The sequence below is a fragment of the Pecten maximus genome, chromosome 11 (genome assembly GCF_902652985.1).
Source record: "Pecten maximus chromosome 11, xPecMax1.1, whole genome shotgun sequence".
NCBI lineage: Eukaryota > Metazoa > Mollusca > Bivalvia > Pectinida > Pectinidae > Pecten > Pecten maximus.
The window spans coordinates 43,190,750-43,213,790 of record NC_047025.1 but is presented as its reverse complement, the minus strand read 5'-3'; the positions used below and the strand labels follow the sequence as shown (position 1 = coordinate 43,213,790).

General features: G+C 37.2%; 1 protein-coding gene across 1 annotated transcript in view; it reads left to right on the top strand.

The window, feature by feature from the left end:
• The first annotated feature begins 7,935 nt into the window (after positions 1-7,935).
• LOC117338225 (fatty acid 2-hydroxylase-like) overlaps positions 7,936-23,041 on the top strand; it is a 28,541-nt gene continuing 13,435 nt past the window's right edge. The window contains exon 1 of the mRNA XM_033899488.1: positions 7,936-8,237. Within this exon, the coding sequence (XP_033755379.1) occupies positions 7,989-8,237 (249 nt within the window). The 5' untranslated portion in view covers positions 7,936-7,988. The remainder of the gene's footprint in view (positions 8,238-23,041) is intronic.

Here is a 23,041-nt window from a genome sequence, read left to right as displayed (position 1 = left end):
ATGTGGATGACACCTGGCACTAGCGCCGTACACACAACCAAACCAAATCTGTGATGTGACATTATATCTTTTGCTGCTACATATTGTTGATAACATTGTTGAAGACCCATTTGACTTGTTGCATATATATATATGTAGTTCAGCTTGATGGTGACATTGTGTATCGCTTAAATATGTAAACATAAATGACACAACAAGACAATTCCGGTTGAATATCGCTAACGTTTTCAAGCCGTGTATCGGCTATCTTCAGGCGATTACTTTTTAATGCTTAGTAACAACATTATGACGTAATACAATCCATAACATAATGGGGAGGTAATAATTACGTTACTGTATTTTAAGGTGTGACGACACCAATTTTTAACCATTGAGTGCCGGTTTGAAAAGTTTAACAAACATTTCTTCCTTGCATATTCGCTTTGTAGCATTACACTCGGGCATCTTGTGAAATGGATAAACACGGAATAATCCTTTTCCACAAATATCCAGATGTTCACTTAGCGGAATTTTACGTGTTTCGGGCGTACGTATTTGTTGTCTGTGAACGCGGATTCTTTCCGACAGAGCATTTCCCGTTTGTCCGATATAATATTCGCGGCAAGTACCACAGACAATACAGTAAATTAAATTCTTGCTTTTACAAGTTAAGTCACTGTTTGGTTTTATTGTTTTTCCCGTTCTTTAAGAGTAAACTTTGCCCCTGATGAATATATGCACATGTTCCACATCATGAATCCCCGCATGCAGACACCATAAATTCCCGATATAATATATCAAATATATTAAGTACTGAAGAGAGATATGTTGAAAAAAAAAATTAAAAAAAAATGGGGAGACTTGCACGAATGTAGTGATAGAAAGAGGTAGGTGGTAGAGAAAGTACAAATGTAAAATCAAAGTCTATTTGTATCGTGAATATATTGCTGAGTGTGCAGAAATATTTTTTCGTTGTCTGCTTTGGATAATTCATGACTGCCATGTAGAATAAGCTGTAGGTCCAGTGGGATGAAATCATTTAACTCACGGTACCACTTTATTCTCTGATCTATGTACTTGTTGCAAATAAAAAAGAACTGAAATGCATTTTCAATAGAATGTCCACAATGACAAATTTGAAAATCAATTAAGTTAGCATGAAATAAGTCGTCGTTTAGAGTACTTGAATTAGTTCTTAATCTAGCATGCAAAATATTAGATTTTCTGTCACCAAACAAATAATAAGAGGGGATATTTATGTCATTAAACTTACAAAGAGAGTTTTTAAAAGCTGGGGCTGACCTACTCTGTCTTATGCCAGGGTCTAAATTATTCCAAAGTCGAATAGTAGAGGGGGAAAAAGAACTATTAGAAAGTTGAAGTCTGAAGTTAGGTAAGGAGTAATGGTTTGCATTACGGAGGTTATATTCTACATTTTGTGACACTAAAGGAGGTAGCAAAGCTGAAAGATAATTCGGCGTGAGGTTAGCTTGAATTTTGAAAAAAAAGTTGTAGTTTTCTGTTCTTTCTTCTATTTACTAGTGGTTCGAGTCCACTTTCTGAATATAATGAAACCCTACTTGCATAAGATGGTAAACCTGTTATAATACGGGTAGACTCTAACTGTAGTTTTTCTAGATTGTCTGCGTCACCGAGGGTACATCCGTCCCAAACTTCACAACAATATTCTAGTAAAGGAAGAATATATGCTCTGTAAATTTTGCCTAAAGTTCGTCTATTTAACAAATACTTCAGTTTTCGTAAAACACTTTCCTGTTTTGACACATTTTTACAAATATTTTCTATATGTTTACTCCATTTACAATTTTCACTTAATACTACTCCAAGGTGCTTATGATTTTCTACAAAGTCTACATTTACATTATTAAACTTAATTTCAATTGCATATTCAAGTTCAAAGTTGGAAACAAGTAATGCCTCTGTTTTAGAAGGGTTATAATTTACTAACCACTTACTAGCCCAGTGTTTAATTTTATCTAAATCGTTATTTATTTTTCTTTCAATAGTTTGAGGAGATGTATCAAAGTATAATAAGGAGGTATCATCTGCGAATAATTTACAAAGACTTTCCAGGTTATCAGCTATGTCATTAATTTATAGAATGAATAAAAGAGGGCCTAATACAGAACCTTGCATCTTCGCTAGCCAAGGCTTCTGATTACGTTACACTCCACGAACCCTTGGCAGATATAGGCGTCAGTTCTGGCCCTCTAGCGGAGATTCGAAATTACCACCCTTTACACATGAAATTTTCGACCAATCAAAACGAACGTTACCGATTTACTTCATCGGTGATGTTTACAAACGCACATGGAGGCTTGTATCATTTTGATGAGATATGTGATCAATGACTTCTATTAATTGATCAAACACTGTGAATGTTTCCCAATGATTGTACGTCTCTGTTTTTAGGTAAAATGTCAAGACAAAGTCGACAATATAGCTATGTACTGGGCGCCGCAATTTTTGTTTACTGTGAAACCAAGCCTGGATGTAAAACGCGATTTGATTGGATGCCCTGGGATTCCAGGGCACGACGGTTTGAACACGACTATATCTGCCAAGGGTTCGTGTAGTGTAACGCAATCATGAAGCCTTGGCTAGCGAAGATGAGAATCTTGAGGAACTCCGGCATTGGTAGATTTAACCAAAGACTTCGTATTTCCCACAAAGACTTGTTGTTGTCTATCACTAATATAATTTTTGAACCACGCTAACAATTTTCCGGAAATGCCATAATTTGCCACGATCGAACGCCTTTGAAATATCACAAAAAACTATACATGAAGGACGTTTTTTTTCTAAGTTTTCGCATAAAGTGTGATATAATTCAATAATTTGATGTACTGTCGAATGACCTGGCTGGAAACCAGACTGAAATTTATATATTAATGAATGATCTAATAAATAATTGTGTAAATATTTCACTACCAATCTTTCAAAAACTTTACCAAACAGTGCTTAATAGTGAAATAGGTCTATAATTTGAAACTTCCTGTTTATCCCCCTTTTTGAATATAGGCATTACTAATGCTTTTTTCCATTGTTTGGGAAAGATACCAGTTTCTAAAGAAGATCTTAAGATAAGAGAAAGAGGAAGAGCTACTGATAGTGCTGTGCTTTTTAACATATGATGACTTATGGTATTAATATCTACAGCTTTACTAATATTTAACGATTTAAGGATGTCGATGATGTCGTTCAAATTGAAAGGTATGTCAGATAGAGTAGCGTCCGTCCTAAGTTGTACAACAGGCACGTCGGTATTGGAATCGTCGATAGTAGAAATGGAAGCAAAGTAATCATTTAAAGTGTTAGCTTTACCGTCTTCTGTAATTTCGATTTGACCAAATTCATTTCTGAGAGGAGGTATAATGTTGGCAGTATCAGTTGTTTTAATTAGCCTGCGGACAATTTTCCAAAAATGTTTAGGGTTCGAAACAGAGTATTGATCAAGAATGCCATTTATGTCCGCATAAAACCTTTCTTTAGTGCTTTTCTTAAGATTATTCACATGATTACGTTGTTTCTGAAAGTTAGTGAGGTTAGCGGAGGTTCGATTTGATTTGAAAAATTTTAAAAGTCCCTCTCTTTTTCTAATTTCACGTCTTAAGTTAGCGTTAAACCAAGGTTTGTCATTTGGTCGTACTGTCACTATTTTTGTCGGTATACATTCCCCAGCTATATCTAAAAATCTAGATGTAAAAATATCACACATGTCATCTGGGGAGTGTGTCCTTGAAAAAAGATCTTGCCAGTCAGTTTCGTCTAATCTATCACTAAAAAGTCCGTAATTTGCGTCACTATAACATATCACTTTTCTCTTGTAAATCTTAACAATAGCAGTGTCAACAGTCAATTCTACACACGTGGCTTGGTGGTCAGAGATGTCGTTATCAATGTCGATTACGTCGGCTAAACTGAAGGTACACGTGTCGGAAAGCAGTATAGGGTCAATGAGTGTAGAGCATGTTATTGATTGTATTACGTCATAATGTTGTTACTAAGCATTAAAAAGTAATCGCCTGAAGATAGCCGATACACGGCTTGAAAACGTTAGCGATATTCAACCGGAATTGTCTTGTTGTGTCATTTATGTTTACATACATATATATATAGGTCAAAGAAGTAATATAAACAGTATAATCCAGATAACACTGGATCCTCACATAAATGTATGGAGGATACGAATTACTTGTAATGATTATAGGCAAAGAAGTAATTCAATTTGAATTACTTCTTTGCCCTATATATATTACTTATATTTATATATATATATATATAAATATATATATATATACATAGTTAGAGCCTTAACATGGTTAATATTATTATAGGGAGGCAGATTTCATTTTTGATAAAACTTTAAGAAAAAAATAAATATTTTTCGCATGGTGATTAATTCAGTTCCTGTTATAAAACTGGAATGAGATCTTTAAGCGATTAATTATAATTCTTTCAATAGTCATAGTGAGCGAGGAAGTATGTGTCTATATGGGGGATGTAAGGCAGATGTAAGGTAGATAAAACGTAGTTATCGTGGTCATGTAGAAAAATAGCTATTTTCCTAAGATGAAAGGGAAGTGTGTGGAAGTGTACGATATACTTGCCTATATTCTATAAAGTGCGTCTGAGTGAAATAAATAAATTGAAAATTGTATTGATAGATGTATGAGAGCGAATACTCAATGTGTTTAGACCGGCGAGCCAGTGTCCTTTATATCCGTTCATTGGTGCCGCTGGGACTTGTTTAACTGTCGATCGTGTCGTCCATGTTTGTTTATAGGTGTACATGTAAACAGAGTTCAACCCAGGTTCTAAATCATTTGTTTATTATACCAGGATATGAGACATTCCGCCACCAAGTTGTTAATACAGGTACAGCTTCAGCATTTCACAATGCTAAATATAATAGTACGAAAAATGTTCAAACGGAGACATCAGTAGAGACGTCCGTTCATAAAGTTATTGGAGCACTCTCTCCCCAAGCTAAGTCTAATGGCGCTCTCCAGCATATCTAATCGTGCTCTCTCCGCGCTCTCTCCGCGCTCTCTCTCTGATGTTGATGTTGCTGGTTTAAAGTCTCGATTTAGGTTACAGCCTCTACTCGCGACTCTAGGTTAGAACATTAGTTCGGGGTGACTGTTAGATGTTGTCAATTTGTGATTTCCTCCTCCTTTCTCAACGCGGGCTTGGGACCGGCTACGGCGGAGTTCCTCTCTTAAGTTTGGGCTTAACGTCCTTGTTCCGGTTATAACCGAGCCTAGGACACCCTCTCTTAAGTCGAGATGGGCCCTGTTTATATAGGAACCGTGACGTAGATGGGCCCTGTTTATATAGGAACCGTGACGTAGATGGGCCCTGTTTATATAGGAACCGTGACGAGATGGGCCCTGTTTATATAGGAACCGTGACGTAGATGGGCCCTGTTTATATAGGAACCGTGACGTAGATGGGCCCTGTTTATATAGGAACCGTGACGTAGATGGGCCCTGTTTATATAGGAACCGTGACGTAGATGGGCCCTGTTTATATAGGAACCGTGACGTAGATGCCACGACAGCGCCACGTCTCCCCATCACCTGACCAAAAGTTAACCACGTAAGCTGGTCATCTGACCCGCGGTCGGCTTCGGTCACCTCAACATGATAATTACTTAAAATGGGATATACGACCTACTAATGACATTCTTCAATAGTTAATAAAAGGTCGTGCCAATCGATCAATCAATCAATATTCTTTTATTCCTCTTTTAAAGAGAGTACAAATACAATGTATAATAAATACTATTTACAAAGACGTTTGTAGATCAATGTTCATTATTCATTTCCGTTTATAACAGACATTTTCTTTCATTATTGGAAATATATTTTCGAAGCCATGTACAAGAATGACGCGCAATCATTCTGAAATGAGTTACAATGCTCATCATTATCAAATACACAGTCTTTGATTTTGCCTTTGAACATAATCTGTACAAGAATTTCTTTTTCCATGTTACTAACAGCTAGATATGGAGGTATACCATATTCATTTAAAATTTTGTCTTTGAACACATCTCTCAGGGCGTAGGTAACCTTACAGGAAGTCAGGTAATGTCTGATTATATCCGATCGGAGTTCACCACATTTATCACAATGTTCTGAAGCTGTTGTGTGTAAGGGAACACATGTTAACATTTTACGTATACATTTTCACATTCGGTTTAATTTTAGAATTGTCTAGAAGTGGATACGGTCTGTACGACGTTCATTCTCTGTCGTAGTAATTTTTCTTCTTTCACGTCTGTAGCGTTTTTAACTATACGTTTCCATGTCCATTTGTTAGGAAAATGGTGTTTGTCTATATACTCGGTCAAGTACTGTGTTAATCCATATGTATCAAGTATGTTAAGGATATCGGGTATGAACCCGCCTTGTATTCTTTCTTGATCAAAATTACGGAATAGTCTCCGGATGAATATTTCTTTTGATATTGTATTCGGATTAGAGCTGGCCAGGAATTGCAGGAAATACAGTTTACGTTTATCAATTTCTGATGTGATTCTTCGTAGGCCTAACATAGATTCACACATGTCCGATCTTGTTGACGGTCGAAGATTTAGAATCAGTTTCACAGCGTAGTACTGGAACACTAATAGCTTCTGTATATCACCTTTTGACATGTTTGTCCATGTCTCACATCCATAGAGTACAGCCGGTAGTACCACTGTTCGGTATAATTTCACTATGTTTAATGGGTTGCTATATATGTAGGCAATCCGTGCCCATTCTTGTAATCGCGTTAATCATGTTACGTTAACTATCAGAACTCAATTAGTACCAATTATAAACCCCCATCATTTCTGTCCAACTATACTGAACATGACTTTGACCAGCAATATTTAACAAACCGAACATGTTTATACGTCTTTTAAACGTCATTTTGTACGTGAAGATATGACTTGCGACACACGAATGGAAAGCAAAACCACAAGGATCTCGATCACTTCACGATAATGACACAATTTATAACAAAATAAATAGAATTTGAAAAAATCATACACGAAAATCATTGCGAGTTTATAAAGTTTTCGTATTAATTATGATTAGTCACGATGAACTAAATAGTATGTTTTTTATCATAAAAAACGGAGCTAAAATGATGGTATTAATAAGTACCTATGCTATGTACTGTACAGAAAGTATCAATTATATTATAATTGTTGCGAATCACTTTTATATAATTTCACTGACAACGATCGTATATAAATTATATCTTTCTCAAGCTTAATCCATGAGACCATGACATGTAAAATAAGGGATAAAATCTGTATATGTAGAAGTTTGTTGTAGACTTCAACACTGGTATTCATACGGGAGAGATTTAGTCTATTGTAGATCATGATGATTATAATATATTACTTTCTGAATTAAGTGTCCGCCATGACTAGAAGAGGGTTTTGTATAGTATAAAACGCATACATTTACTGTACGTGTGTTCGTCTTTTCTCACAAACCAGAGTATCCAGAACTGTACGTTGTATTGTTGGTACATTATTTTATTTTAAGATGTTGATGCTGTGCTCCTTTCTTTAGTAATGAGTAAGAAATGGTAAATACATAACTGATATACTGTACATCTATTGGTGATTGACCGATTATTACACCAGTCGGTGTTAACCAAGCGGTCATTTTCAGAGTCAATTTCATATTTTTTTTTTTTTTTTAAAGCTCAAACTTTTATTGTTGGATTCCGACTTCTTGTCAGGACATCATCCCCTCACCATATTACTGTAAATAGCGTGACCCATTTACTTCACTATCTATTTCGGTCAGGCTGCTGTTAGCCATCGTACACTTTGTGGTGTAAGGGAGGTAATTCATGTTGATTTCTCGATGGATCCAATCGAATGCACCTGACATTTTTTTTTAATCGCAACCTTCACCTTGGGGAGTGGTCGTGTGTAAGCGAGCGACTCGTTAGATGAAGTCCGACGTTAAGAGAGAATGCGGTGTTTCAGTGATTTAGAGGTTAAAGAACTTGTGAAACAGGGACAAGTTGTTGTAATTAGTGATGCTAAAGTGTACGATGTAAGTGATTTCGTCGAGAGACACCCCGGTGGGAAACATTACCTGTTGGATCATGTGGGTGAGGATGTGACGAACCTCATGTCGGGGGAGTCGCCCCATCAACATACATCGGCCGCTACGGCCATTCTAAAAAAATACTGTATCGGACACTACAAACATCACCAGGTAAGGTTCGGACCCCTGTACTGGAAACACAATGCCCATGTAAACAAACGGATGTCCCAATATGCACTTGTCGTCAGTTTCTGGTTTATGTAATTGGCGATTTATGCGTAGGCCCTCAACAGGGTTGTTTCCTTGGTAACATAAAACGGCGGCGTACTACACGCCTATCGTTTCCTGTATAATCGGTAAATTGGCAACGTTCTATATTTTAACCTTTAATATCCTAAAATACAGATACAGTCACGTTGATAGTGCAAAAAGCCAAAAACAGTTACGAAATATCACCTTACATATCCCCATGTGACCATGTGTTCACTGTTGATATCAGTAAGACTCGAAATGAAGTGGTTGATATTTTTTAGTTGTTTTTTAAACTAATTTGCATATAGTTATTATGTAAATGTGGGTGTGTTTTTGGTTGTGTGCCTGATTAAAGTGATTTACATATACAATGTATAGTTAAAATGTAAACAATGGTGTCTTTATAGGTATTTCTGGCTAATGATTTTTAATATTTTTTGAGAGATGTCCCTGTGTTTAGAATGTAAATGAAGGCATGTTGTTGATTCTTAGACTGATAAAGATTTAATTAGAATGAAAATGCAGGTGTCATTTATTCATTTTGGTTATAAACTGATTGAGATATAGTTAGAACAGAACAAATTCAATATCTTTCCAAAAAAGTGACATTTCCAGCAAATTTTTAAAACTTCTTTTTGTATTATATCACGCCTGACTCATTCTCATTTATATGTACTCTATATGTTATTATTTTATAAAACGAGTCAGGCACCTGTGGTTATATTTGGTATTTAATGACAGTCATTTATATGTACATTTTTCAAAAATAAGGTGGAGAAGATAATACCTTTAGTCCTTTCTCTTTAGTTTATACTTGAAATTCTGAATCTAGCATTAATATTGTTGGGTGCCAGACGTTTCGCCCCAATGTCACAATGTCCCATGCCACAATGTCCCAATTTTTTTCTTAATGTCCCAAATTTCTATCACAATGTCCCAAGGAGGGTGTCACAATGTCCCAAATTATTTGGGACATTTTGCCTGTCATTTTTACAATGTTCCAAAATACCTTGCCACAATGTCCAAATGTTACTACAATGTCCCAAAATATTTCTCATGTTTTAAATAGATGGAAAATTGTGAGGGTGAAATATCATCATATGCATTGGAGCTACTTACCACATATTACAGGATTTGTACACGTTTTATACCATTTATTCATCGTACAGTGTGGTGTAAATGTGGCTTAAAGTGTTCCCAGAACGAAAAATTATATTTAAATATGTTATTAGTATTGATTAATAAACAAGAATGCAGAAAACCGCATCAAAATCGGCCGACCCATTACCGAGTAATTGCGATTTTTCTCGAAAACACACCTGAAGCCAAAAGCCGAATACTTCGTTTTGGGGACCTCTGACCTGTGACGTCACAGGTTAAACACGATCGGAGCCGCCATATAGGAAATATATAGAAACAAACGTGAACACGTGCCTGTAATTAATGCGAATAAGACAACAAAAAAGAAAGTGCTGAATAAACTCTCTGAGTTAGATTTGTGAATCAGTTAATAACAAGTGCTATCGAAACCAGGGACATATAATTTTCCTTTGAAACGGTGCCATATATAACATGTAGCATCTCACTAATATTTTCTCTCATAACGAGCCATATACAACATGTAACATCTTACTAATTTTCTATTATAACGGGCCAAATACAACGTGTATCATCTTATTTATTTTCTATTATAACAGGTCATATATAACATGTATATTTATTTTATTTATTTTTTTAGCGGTATAATAACCCATAAATTCAAACTTGAGAATTTCGGGACATTGTGGCAAGGTATTTTGGGACATTGTGGTAATGACAGGCACAATGTCCCCAAATAATTTGGGACATTGTGACACCCCCAATGGGACATGGTGACAGAAATTTGGGACATCAGGAAAAAAATTTGGGACATTGTGGCATGGGACATTGTGACATTGGGGCGAAACGTCTGTAATTCATATTGTTGCGTTGATAACATACTGTCTTTTTATGTTCATATGGTTTTGCTCTCTGTATTAGCTATTGCGTAGCAACAAATAAGTGCGGATTTCGTTCTACTGTTATAGATCTAGATTTAATATAAATTTTCTTTCCAAAATGAGACAAAAAGGCCTCCTTCCCAAACCAGTGAGAAAAAACCCTGGTTTGTCTATGTGTTCTGATGTTTACTATGATTTTCTCACCAGGACTGCCCGAAAAAAATCCACACTTTAAACTGTACAGAGCGCATAAGTGTTCCCCTTTTTCACTTCTGTGTACAAAATCATGAATATTTTTTATCCAATCATTTCTGAATGAAGATTTGTTTCTATTCATTTCTTCAGGAGTCGTTAACATGATGTTATAATTATTTGATCATTAAGTTGTATGTGTTCTTGGTCGATGTCAATATGGTGCTGAGATAAGTATTTAAGTGTAAAACGTTCTTGTGATTAAGATTTGCTAAAATATATTTCTTCACAGTCGATAAATATGCTCTTATATTATCTTTATCCACTTCACGTTGGAAGATTTTATGAACAGCTTCATCGAAAGATTTCCGTTGAGAACGAAATCATTGTCAACAAATATGGCTTCCCCCAAGCAAAACTACTGTATTATGGTAGAAATATCAATAATGTGGAAGATTTTGACGATAAAGGGGTAGGCGGATGATCAGTCTAAAAAATGGTAATGTATACTACCACTTGAATAAGTAACGTTAACTTGTCTGAAATGTAAACCTGGGTGTGTTGTTGGTTCTCGAATGATTTTGATCTTAAGTTAGAATGTCAACGTGGATGGTTGGGTTTTTTTTTGACTGATTTAGTCTTATAATTAGGTACTGTGAGGTGACCAGGTCTGGTGATTGACCACTGTGAGGTGGCCAGGTCTGGTGATTGACCACTGTGAAGTAACCAGGTCTGGTGAATGACCACTGTACTATGTGAGGTGACCAGGTCTGGTGATTGACCACTGTGAGGTGATCAGGCAGGGGTTAATCTAGGATTTGGGGAATACCACCACCCATTATGAAATTTAGGGTAAATGAATGGCCGCAGTGTCTTGAATTATTTTTTACATTTTAACATTTTACATCTATTCTTTGCTATCATTCTTACATATTTCATTAAAATTTGGGGGATTTTCCCTGTTTTGGAGAATTTTTCCACTGTTTTATGTGATTTTTCAGTGATGGGGAATTTGTTTTTGTTCAAAGAAAAAAACTCCATCAGTGGGGAATACTACCTAATTTCTGTAGTAAAATCGGTCTAGATTATCCTCTGTCAGGTCTGGTGATTGACCACTGTGAAGTGACCAGGTCTGGTGAATGACCACTGTGAGGTGACCGGGTCTGGTGATTGACCACTGTGAAGTGACCAGGTCTGGTGATTGACCACTGTGAGGTGACCAGGTCTGGTGAATGACCACTGTGAGGTGACCAGGTCTGGTGATTGACCACTGTGAAGTAACCAGGTCTGGTGATTGACCACTGTGAAGTAACCAGGTCTGGTGAATGACCACTGTGAGGTGACCAGGTCTGGTGATTGACCACTGTGTGCGTTACTAGGTCTGGTGATTGACCACTGTTAGATGACCAGGTCTGGTGATTGACCACTGTGAGGTGACAAGGTCTAGTGATTGACCACTGTGAGGTGACCAGGTGTAGTGTTGACCACTGAGGTTACCATGCAGGTGTGGGGATTGACCACAGGGTTGGACCAGCTCTGATGAATTTGAAGTGACAAGTTTAGATAATTTCTGAAAACCCATGAGCGTTAATTTGTCATCTGAAATCAGTCTCCTTATAGGAAGTAAAATAAACCTAAAATAAAGATAGAAATTTATCATGTTCTTTTAAATATTGCATGCCATATAAATTATAATACTAAAGGTGAGCCATTGAAGTGATAAACAATTGTATTCTATTTCTGACACAACACCATATAATGATAGCTTATAACTCTCCTATGACCACAGACAAATTTCTCTTCCCAACATTTTTTATGACGGACACCACTATGTTATCATACATTGATGATGTCAAATAAGTGTTTATCATTATAGATATATTATAATCTACATTGATGTAAAGAACATATATCCGGGACAGTGCCTAAGTAAGAGGCTGTTATCACTAATACACTGACAGTACAATGCTGTTGTGAGTGTAGTCATGCCCGAGCTTCAGTCCTCTCCCCTAGAACCTGGGTTGGAGACACACATGGTGACACTGGGGATGATGTCTATAGTTGGGTTACTTCCCCACCGATGACAGTGGTTTCCCTCGTGGGTTTCCCTCCAAAACAATACTGGTTCCCTTGGCGGTGTCGTAATAATAGCTTTACCAAACTTATGTTAATTGTTGACTTTGTAAATGACCTTACATAAAGGTTAATTTCTATTCATTATTTAATTACAAATCTTATAATAATATATAACCAGTTATACCTATAATATACCTGATTTTAACCAAATACAGGTTTAACTACTACCGTATTTGACCTAATAAGGGCGCCCCTACCTTTTTTCAAGGAAATAAATCTTTGACTGCATAAGTGTCAAAATGGTGTTCAAAAGTAATAATTCATGTGAAATGTTTTGCTACTTTATGTGTTCAATTTTCTTCAGCAAATTAAGTAACTGGAACACAAGTTTTCACCACATTTTATCTATTCCTACAGATGACATGTCAGTGCAAAGAGCACCTGAAACTAAACACACATACAAATAATAACTTAATTACCATCTTTGTTTGAAGATAAAGTAAAAGACTTCATTCTTGTTGATAAATAAATTTTGTTCGGAACAGAAAGCTAATAAAAGACATTGTAAATCAATTATTAGGTAAAAGAAAACGATGTCTGATATGATCTGGGAAATCACCTCTGTCTATAAATAGAACACAAAAGAGTTCCATTTTTCTGGTCTAAAGATCAGCTGGCATGGTTTACAAGTTTACAGGAATATTCAAGTGATGTTTAAGCTTAATATATGATAATGAATAGATATCTTGATCTGAAATATTTTTATGACTGCATATTTTACGGTTTCCACAGCCTTGGGTATTCTGCTATAAGGTATAGTCTGTTTCATAAAACTTCAGAATAACTAATCATAATAAGAGCGCCCCCACTGTCAATTACCCGCGCCCTGCGCCCTTATTAGGTCAAATACGGTAATTATAAATTATAAAATGTATTTTATCGCATTGACATTCCAAAGGTTTTTGTTATATATCGAGGCTAAAGATTACAGTGGGCTTTTCTAAACTCTGAACTACTCATGCAAACATTGACTTGTACTTGGTTCAGGTCTAGTGGTCTGAATTTGGTTTTGTCAAAGTGGAGGGATAACCTATATATATAGGGCAACTTCTATCTGGGTATAGACCAAGGATTACCTAGAGGTTTACTACTTTTTTTCTGGCATGTTAGTGGAACCAGATGTATTAAAATTACTGTTAGGCCTCACCTCACAATAACACCTTGTGCTTAACATTCTCTTTCCAATTCTATCACATCCATCTGACATTAACTCCTTTATTTCTTTCACAATGTCTAATTATATTTATAAATCATTATGTCATGTATTATATACATGATTGTACAATCTTAGACCTAGATCTGCTAAAAGATAATTGCCTCTCATTGATTGAAAATATCTGTCATATGACAATATGCTAACATTATTGTAAATTTATCAACTACTGCATGAAATAATATCAAACCCTTAAATAACTATTAGTTTATTTACTTATGAATATATTGTATGTAAATTGTTACATTTTAGAAATGAATTAGAGAAATACAAGTACTTAAGTTCAAGTACAGTATGTATGTGTACATGTACCTCAGTTAAAACATATACAGTACACAAACCTTTTGATACAAGCAGTAATTACTTAAGGAAGTTATTTTTATTATTATGAAATATATATACATTAGAACAGCTATGCACATGTACCTAGCAGAGTGTTCCACAGATTTGGATTAGAATCTATATGTCGGTGTATATTTCATCATTCAATTTTTGACCCTAGCTAAGCTAAAATTGGGTCGGTAGTACTTGGTTGTTTTCAGATTTTTTTCAAACTTTGAATTACAGATACAAATTTTATGATATAAGCCAAGACTGAAACTGCTGATAAGAGAGACAATCTATGTTCTGCTCGGCTGGTTTGGTTGATGTGTGTACATACACACGTAGTGTACAAATAGTGGCTATAAATATTACAGCATTGGTGTGAGTAATAAGGCTGATTGTTCTTGTGTAAGGATATATTAAAGGAAGATCAGACCCTGTCTACACAACATGTATACTAATGTCAGACCCTGTCTACACGACATGTATACTAATGTCAGACCCTGTCTACACGACATGTATACTAATGTCAGACCCTGTCCACACGACATGTATACTAATGTCCGACCCTGTCTACACAACATGTATAGTCAGACCCTGTCTACACGACATGTATACTAATGTCAGACCCTGTCTACACGACATGTATACTAATGTCAGACCCTACCTACACGACATGTATACTAATGTCAGACCCTGTCTACACGACATGTATAGTCAGACCCTGTCTACACGACATGTATACTAATGTCAGACCCTGTCTACACGACATGTATACTAATGTCAGACCCTGTCTACACGACATGTATAGTCAGACCCTGTCTACACGACATGTATAGTCAGACCCTACCTACACGACATGTATAGTCAGACCCTGTCTACACGACATGTATACTAATGTCCGACCCTACCTACACGACATGTAAAGTCAGACCCTGTCTACATGACATGTATACTAATGTCAGACCCTGTCTACACGACATGTATACTAATGTCCGACCCTGTCCACACAACATGTATACTAATGTCAGACCCTGTCTACACGACATGTATAGTCAGACCCTGTCTACACGACATGTATACTAATGTCAGACCCTGTCTACACGACATGTATACTAATGTCAGACCCTGTCTACACGACATGTATACTAATGTCAGACCCTACCTACACGACATGTATACTAATGTCAGACCCTGTCTACACGACATGTATACTAATGTCAGACCCTGTCTACACGACATGTATACTAATGTCAGACCCTGTCTACACGACATGTATAGTCAGACCCTGTCTACACGACATGTATACTAATGTCAGACCCTGTCTACACGACATGTATACTAATGTCAGACCCTGTCTACACGACATGTATACTAATGTCAGACCCTGTCTACACGACATGTATACTAATGTCAGACCCTGTCTACATGACATGTATACTAATGTCCGACCCTGTCTACACGACATGTATACTAATGTCAGACCCTGTCTACATGACATGTATACTAATGTCAGACCCTGTCTACACGACATGTATACTAATGTCAGACCCTGTCTACACGACATGTATAGTCAGACCCTGTCTACACGACATGTATACTAATGTCGGACCCTGTCTACACGACATGTATATATACTAATGTCGGACCCTGTCTACACGACATGTATACTAATGTCCGACCCTGTCTACACGACATGTATACTAATGTCCGACCCTGTCTACACGACATGTATACTAATGTCCGACCCTGTCTACACGACATGTATACTAATGTCAGACCCTGTCTACACGACATGTATACTAATGTCAGACCCTGTCTACACGACATGTATACTAATGTCAGACCCTACCTACACGACATGTATACTAATGTCAGACCTTGTCTACACGACATGTATACTAATGTCAGACCCTGTCTACACGACATGTATACTAATGTCAGACCCTACCTACACGACATGTATACTAATGTCCGACCCTGTCTACACGACATGTATAGTCAGACCCTACCTACACGACATGTATACTAATGTCAGACCCTGTCTACACAACATGTATACTAATGTCAGACCCTGTCTACACGACATGTCTACTAATGTCAGACCCTGTCTACACGACATGTATACTAATGTCCGACCCTGTCTACATGACATGTATAGTCAGACCCTACCTACATGACATGTATACTAATGTCAGACCCTGTCTACACGACATGTATACTAATGTCAGACCCTGTCTACACGACATGTATACTAATGTCAGACCCTGTCTACACGACATGTATACTAATGTCAGACCCTGTCTACACGACATGTATACTAATGTCAGACCCTACCTACACGACATGTATACTAATGTCAGACCCTACCTACACAACATGTATACTAATGTCAGACCCTGTCTACACGACATGTATACTAATGTCAGACCCTGTCTACACGACATGTATACTAATGTCAGACCCTACCTACACGACATGTATACTAATGTCAGACCCTGTCTACACGACATGTATACTAATGTCAGACCCTGTCTACACGACATGTATACTAATGTCAGACCCTGTCTACACGACATGTATACTAATGTCAGACCCTGTCTACACGACATGTATACTAATGTCAGACCCTGTCTACACGACATGTATACTAATGTCAGACCCTGTCTACACGACATGTATACTAATGTCAGACCCTGCCTACACGACATGTATACTAATGTCAGACCCTGTCTACACGACATGTATACTAATGTCAGACCCTGTCTACACGACATGTATACTAATGTCAGACCCTGTCTACACGACATGTATACTAATGTCAGACCCTGTCTACACGACATGTATACTAATGTCAGACCCTACCTACACGACATGTATACTAATGTCAGACCCTGTCTACACGACATGTATACTAATGTCAGACTCTGCCTACACGACATGTATACTAATGTCAGACCCTACCTACACGACATGTATACTAATGTCAGACCCTGTCTACACGACATGTATACTAATGTCAGACCCTACCTACACGACATGTATACTAATGTCAGACCCTGTCCTACACGACATGTATACTAATGTCAGACCCTGTCTACACGACATGTATACTAATGTCAGACCCTGTCTACACGACATGTATACTAATGTCAGACCCTGTCTACACGACATGTATACTAATGTCAGACCCTGTCTACACAACATGTATAGTCAGACCCTGTCTACACGACATGTATACTAATGTCAGACCCTGTCTACACGACATGTATACTAATGTCAGACCCTACCTACACGACATGAATACTAATGTCAGACCCTGTCTACACGACATGTATAGTCAACCCTGTCTACACGACGTATACTATGTCAGACCCTGTCTACACGACATGTATACTAATGTCGGACCCTGTCTACACGACATGTATACTAATGTCGGACCCTGTCTACACGACATGTATACTAATGTCAGACCCTGTCTACACGACATGTATACTAATGTCAGACCCTGTCTACACGACATGTATACTAATGTCAGACCCTGTCTACACGACATGTATACTAATGTCAGACCCTGTCTACACGACATGTATACTAATGTCAGACCCTGTCTACACGACATGTATACTTATGTCAGACCCTGTCTACACGACATGTATACTAATGTCAGACCCTGTCTACACGACATGTATACTAATGTCAGACCCTGTCTACACGACATGTATACTAATGTCAGACTCTACCTACACGACATGTATACTAATGTCAGACACTACCTACACGACATGTATACTAATGTCAGACCCTGTCTACACGACATGTATACTAATGTCAGACCCTGTCTACACGACATGTATACTAATGTCAGACCCTGTCTACACGACATGTATACTAATGTCAGACCCTGTCTACACGACATGTATACTAATGTCAGACCCTGTCTACACGACATGTATACTAATGTCAGACCCTGTCTACACGACATGTATACTAATGTCAGACCCTACCTACACGACATGTATACTAATGTCAGACCCTGTCTACACGACATGTATAGTCAGACCCTGTCTACACGACATGTAACTAAATATGTCAGACCTCTCCCCCATTAATTTGAAGATAAGTGACCTCACACTTGTTAATTTGTTGACAAGTGCTTGGGCCTTTTCCCCATTAATTTGTAGTTAAGTGTCACCTCTCCCCCTTCATTTTGTAGACAAATGACCTCTCACCCATTAATTTGTAGACAAGTATCCTCTCACCCATAAAATTTGTAGACAAATGACCCTTCACCCATTAATTTGTAGACAAATGACCCCTCACCCATTAATTTGTAGACAAGTGTCCTCTCTCCCATTAATTTGTAGACAAATGACCCCTCACCCATTAATTTGTAGACAAGTGTCCTCTCTCCCATTAATTTGTAGACAAATGACCCCTCACCCATTAATTTGTAGACAAGTGTCCTCTCACCCATAAAATTTGTAGACAAATGACCCTTCACCCATTAATTTGTAGACAAGTGTCCTCTCACCCATAAAATTTGTAGACAAATGACCCCTCACACATTAATTTGTCGACAAGTGTCCTCACCCATTAATTTGTAGACAAATGACCCCTCACCCATTAATTTGTAGACAAATGACCCCTCACCCATTAATTTGTAGACAATTGTCCTCTCACCCATTAATTTGTAGACAAGTGTCCTCTCACCCATTAATTTGTAGACAAATGACCCCCCACCCATTAATTTGTAGACAAGTGTCCTCTCACCCATTAATTTGTAGACAAGTGACCCCTCACCCATTAATTTGTAGACAAATGTCCTCTCACCCATTAATTTGTAGACAAATTACCCCTCACCCATTAATTTGTAGACAAGTGTCCTCTCACCCATTAATTTGTAGACAAATGACCCCTCACCCATTAATTTGTAGACAAATGACCCCTCACCCTTTAATTTGTAGACAAATGACCCCTCACCCATTAGTTTGTAGACAAATGACCCCTCACCCTTTAATTTGTAGACAAATGACCCCTCACCCATTAATTTGTAGACAATTAAAAGTGACCTCATCCCTGTTAATTTGTAGGTAAGTGACAGTCTCCCCTGTCACATATTAATTGTGATATATTTTCAGTTTACCTGTAATCAATCAGAGCTGGATGATATCATCTATAACATCATTCAAACTGATAAACAAGTAATACTTGTCGTGTCTCACAAAATGAGGAAGAATTTTGCTATCCTTTTAAACGTTGTATTGATGTTGATGTACATGTGATGAGTGTTCGATAGTACCTATCTACTCAGGACTAGAGTGAGGCACATCTAGGATACTAACATTTATTATTCATTTCTTCTGACTTTATTGTGCTAGAAGGAGATACTGCACTTATGATTACAACTTTGGAATCTTTCCACATGACAGAAATCAATGGTATTCACTGATACATGACAAAAGAACATTTTAATGCACTTACTCAAACACTTGTTGCTAATCCTTGCTTCTGACAATGTGGTGCTTGTTATCTGGTTATGGGTAAGATCTGATACTGCATTACTATGTACAGGGAAGTGGACTATAGCAATGTATATAGGGAAAATAAACCATCCATTTGAACAAAACAAAAAGATTTTTTTTTTCATTTTTTATTTTTATTAAATGTATTTTTAGGTCATCAAGATGACCTATAGCCATCATGCTTCGTCCGTCATCGTGCACCGTCCGTAAACTTTTCACATTTTAAACTTCTTCTCAAGTTCCACCAGTGCTATTGAGCTGAAACTTGCCTGAAATGATCCTGAGATGATCCCGACCAAGTGTTGTTATTTTTCGGGTCCGTCCGAAATCCAAGATGGCCGCCACAGCCGCCATCTTGAAAAACAAATTCTAAACTTCTTCTCAAGTTCCACCAGTGCTATTGAGCTGAAACTTGCCTGAAATGATCCTGAGCTAATCCCTACCAAGTGTTGTTATTTTACGGGCCAATCCGAAATCCAAGATGGCCGCCATAATCGCCATCTTGAAAAACACATTTTAAACTTCTTCTCAAGTTCTAACAGTGCTATTGAGCTGAAACTTGCCTGAAATGATCCCGAGATGATCCTGACCAAGTGTTGTTATTTTACGGGCCAATCCGAGATCCAAGATGGCCGCCATAATCGCCATCTTGAAAAACACATTTTAAACTTCTTCTCAAGTTCTAACAGTGCTATTGAGCTGAAACTTGCCTGAAATGATCCCGAGATGATCCTGACCAAGTGTTGTTATTTTTCGAGTCGATCTGAAATCCAAAATGGCCGCCATCTTGAAAAACACATTTTCAACTTCTTTTCAAGTTCCACTGGTGCCATTGAGTTGGAAATTGGTGAGGATGTTTAGGGAGGGGAGTCAACAAAGTGTTGTTATTTTTCTGCCTCGTAAAAACTTTGACATTGCAGCCACGGTGGCCATTTTGCAGCATGATTTCAAACTTGTTCCTAAATTCCACCTGTGGGATTCAGCTATAACTTACCAGAAATGATCCTGAGATGGTTCTGACCAAGTGTTGCTATTTATTGGGTCGGTCAGAAATCCAAGATGGCCGCCATGGCAGCCATCTTGAAAAACACATTTTAAACTTCTTTTCCAGTTTCACTGCTGGTGCCATATTGATAAGAAATGAGAGTCAACAAAGTGCTGTTATTTTTCGGCCTCGTAATAACTTTGACATGGCAGCCACGGCGGCCATTTTGTAACATGCATGTGCATTCATGGTTTTCCTGAACAACACCTATTTCAAACTTCTTCTCAAATTCCACCAGTGGGATTCAGCTCTTACTTACCAGAAATGATCCTGAGATAGTCATGATCAAGTGTTGTTATTTTTAGGGTTGATCCAAATTCCAAGATGGCCACCATGGCCAACTGTGCCACTTTACTCGCTACAGAGAATGCATACTACAATAGTATAAGGGTCTTTAATTTAGAGTCAGATGACCGTTAAGGCCCATGGGCCTCTTGTTTGTAAATCTTATGCATAGCAAAACACATCAATTTCACATTAGAAATAAATTTTATTGGTTTAATAGATTATTTTCCAATACCTATATACATATATACATATATCTTTCTTTAATCCCTGAAATTTTGGTCCGGACATCTGCCCCGATTATTAGTCACATTACTGCATTTCCTATTTGATAAACGGCGACTTTTTCACTGGCAAATATCTGTTTAAATGTCTCAAAAAGATAGCTAATCACAGCTAATCACGGTTTAACTGTAAGTTGAGTGTTTCTGCATTTCTTGATTATTACATGTATATATCTCATTAATTATGTAGTTTATGAGTCCAAACGTCTGAAAATCGTCAAAATTCCAGAACTCTTCGCCTCCTCTCCTGTCCTTATTCACGAAAAGTGAAACTACTTGGGTGTTATCAAGGCGAAAATGGTAATGAAAGGCATTTTGGAGACTTCTGGTTGCTTATTAGAGAGTTATTGTTATCACAGGAATGAAAATTTGCGGTCGCTGGTCGCGTAAACAGAGGGTCGTTTAATAGAGTTAAAATATATAGTGAAAACGCACGGAAGGAATTGAAATGGTCGCTTAGAATAGAGAGTCGCTTATATAATTAATAGAGATGGTCGTTTGGACAGATTTGACTGTACCTGATACCATTTTATAGCCAGAGTCTTGTTGCCTTGAAACCTGTCATACCTGACATACATATTTGTAGCGGAACTGGACTGGGTCAATCATCGCCGACCAGGTAGCTCAAGTGGCAGCGCATCCGGCTAATGTTCGGAGGTCCCGATTCGAACCCTGGTCTGGCCATGCATTTTTTCTCTCCTATTACATATATATATAAATGTATAGCATCCAACAAATACACGTGATAACACAGCTTAGCCCAGTGTCAAAATACGCTGGTTCTGTAAAGTCACATACATATATAGGAAGTTAGAATACTCTATACAGGAAGTCAGAATACTCTATACAGGAAGTTAGAATACTCTATACAGGAAGTCAGAATACTCTATACAGGAAGTTAGAATACTCTATACAGGAAGTTAGAATACTCTATACAGGAAATCAGAATACATGTACTCTGAAGTGCAGGAAGTTAGAATACTCAGAACAGATTCATTGACAGGATTTATTCAATAATATATATATACCAATGAAAAAGTTAATTGTTTTGTATAATAAAAATTATGTAGTACATTGTTTAGAACATCATTGCATTGTCACTACTAAGTTCAGTATTCAATCGCTCAAAGCCTATATGTATAAGTTTGGTCATTAAGACATTATTTCATGGCTGCATTTCTGATAAGCAAATTACCAGTTTTTTAATTGATTATAAACCTGTTGTTATTCAGCATTAAACATTAAAGATCATTGCATGAAATATAGCAAATTCAAAATTCTGATTTGATTTTGATGAAACATGTGTAACCATTTATACATTGCAGGTCAAGGGTTGACCATGCTACTTTAGGACGTAACATTGTCACTCTAATTGACTGTCACTCTAATTGACTGTCACTCGATCTAATTGACTGTCACTCTAATTGACTTTATAAAAGTACCAATTAAGCTGGGATGAAATCAAATTTTCTCATGATCAGAGAATTAGAACTGAATTTCAGAACTGAGGTCCACTCTTTATATACATACCTCTGTGTGACTTATATGCAATAAATCTATAGCTTCATCTGTAGTCTAACAGTCTTATACATATCTGTTATAGCTAGCATTCCTCTTTCAGGATAAGTTTTCTGTTTGTCATGCATACTTGTTTTAAAATTATAATGGAAAATACAGTATGCTGACATCAACCTTATTAAACATATGTCTGTACTGGAGTCTGTATACTGACATTGTGAC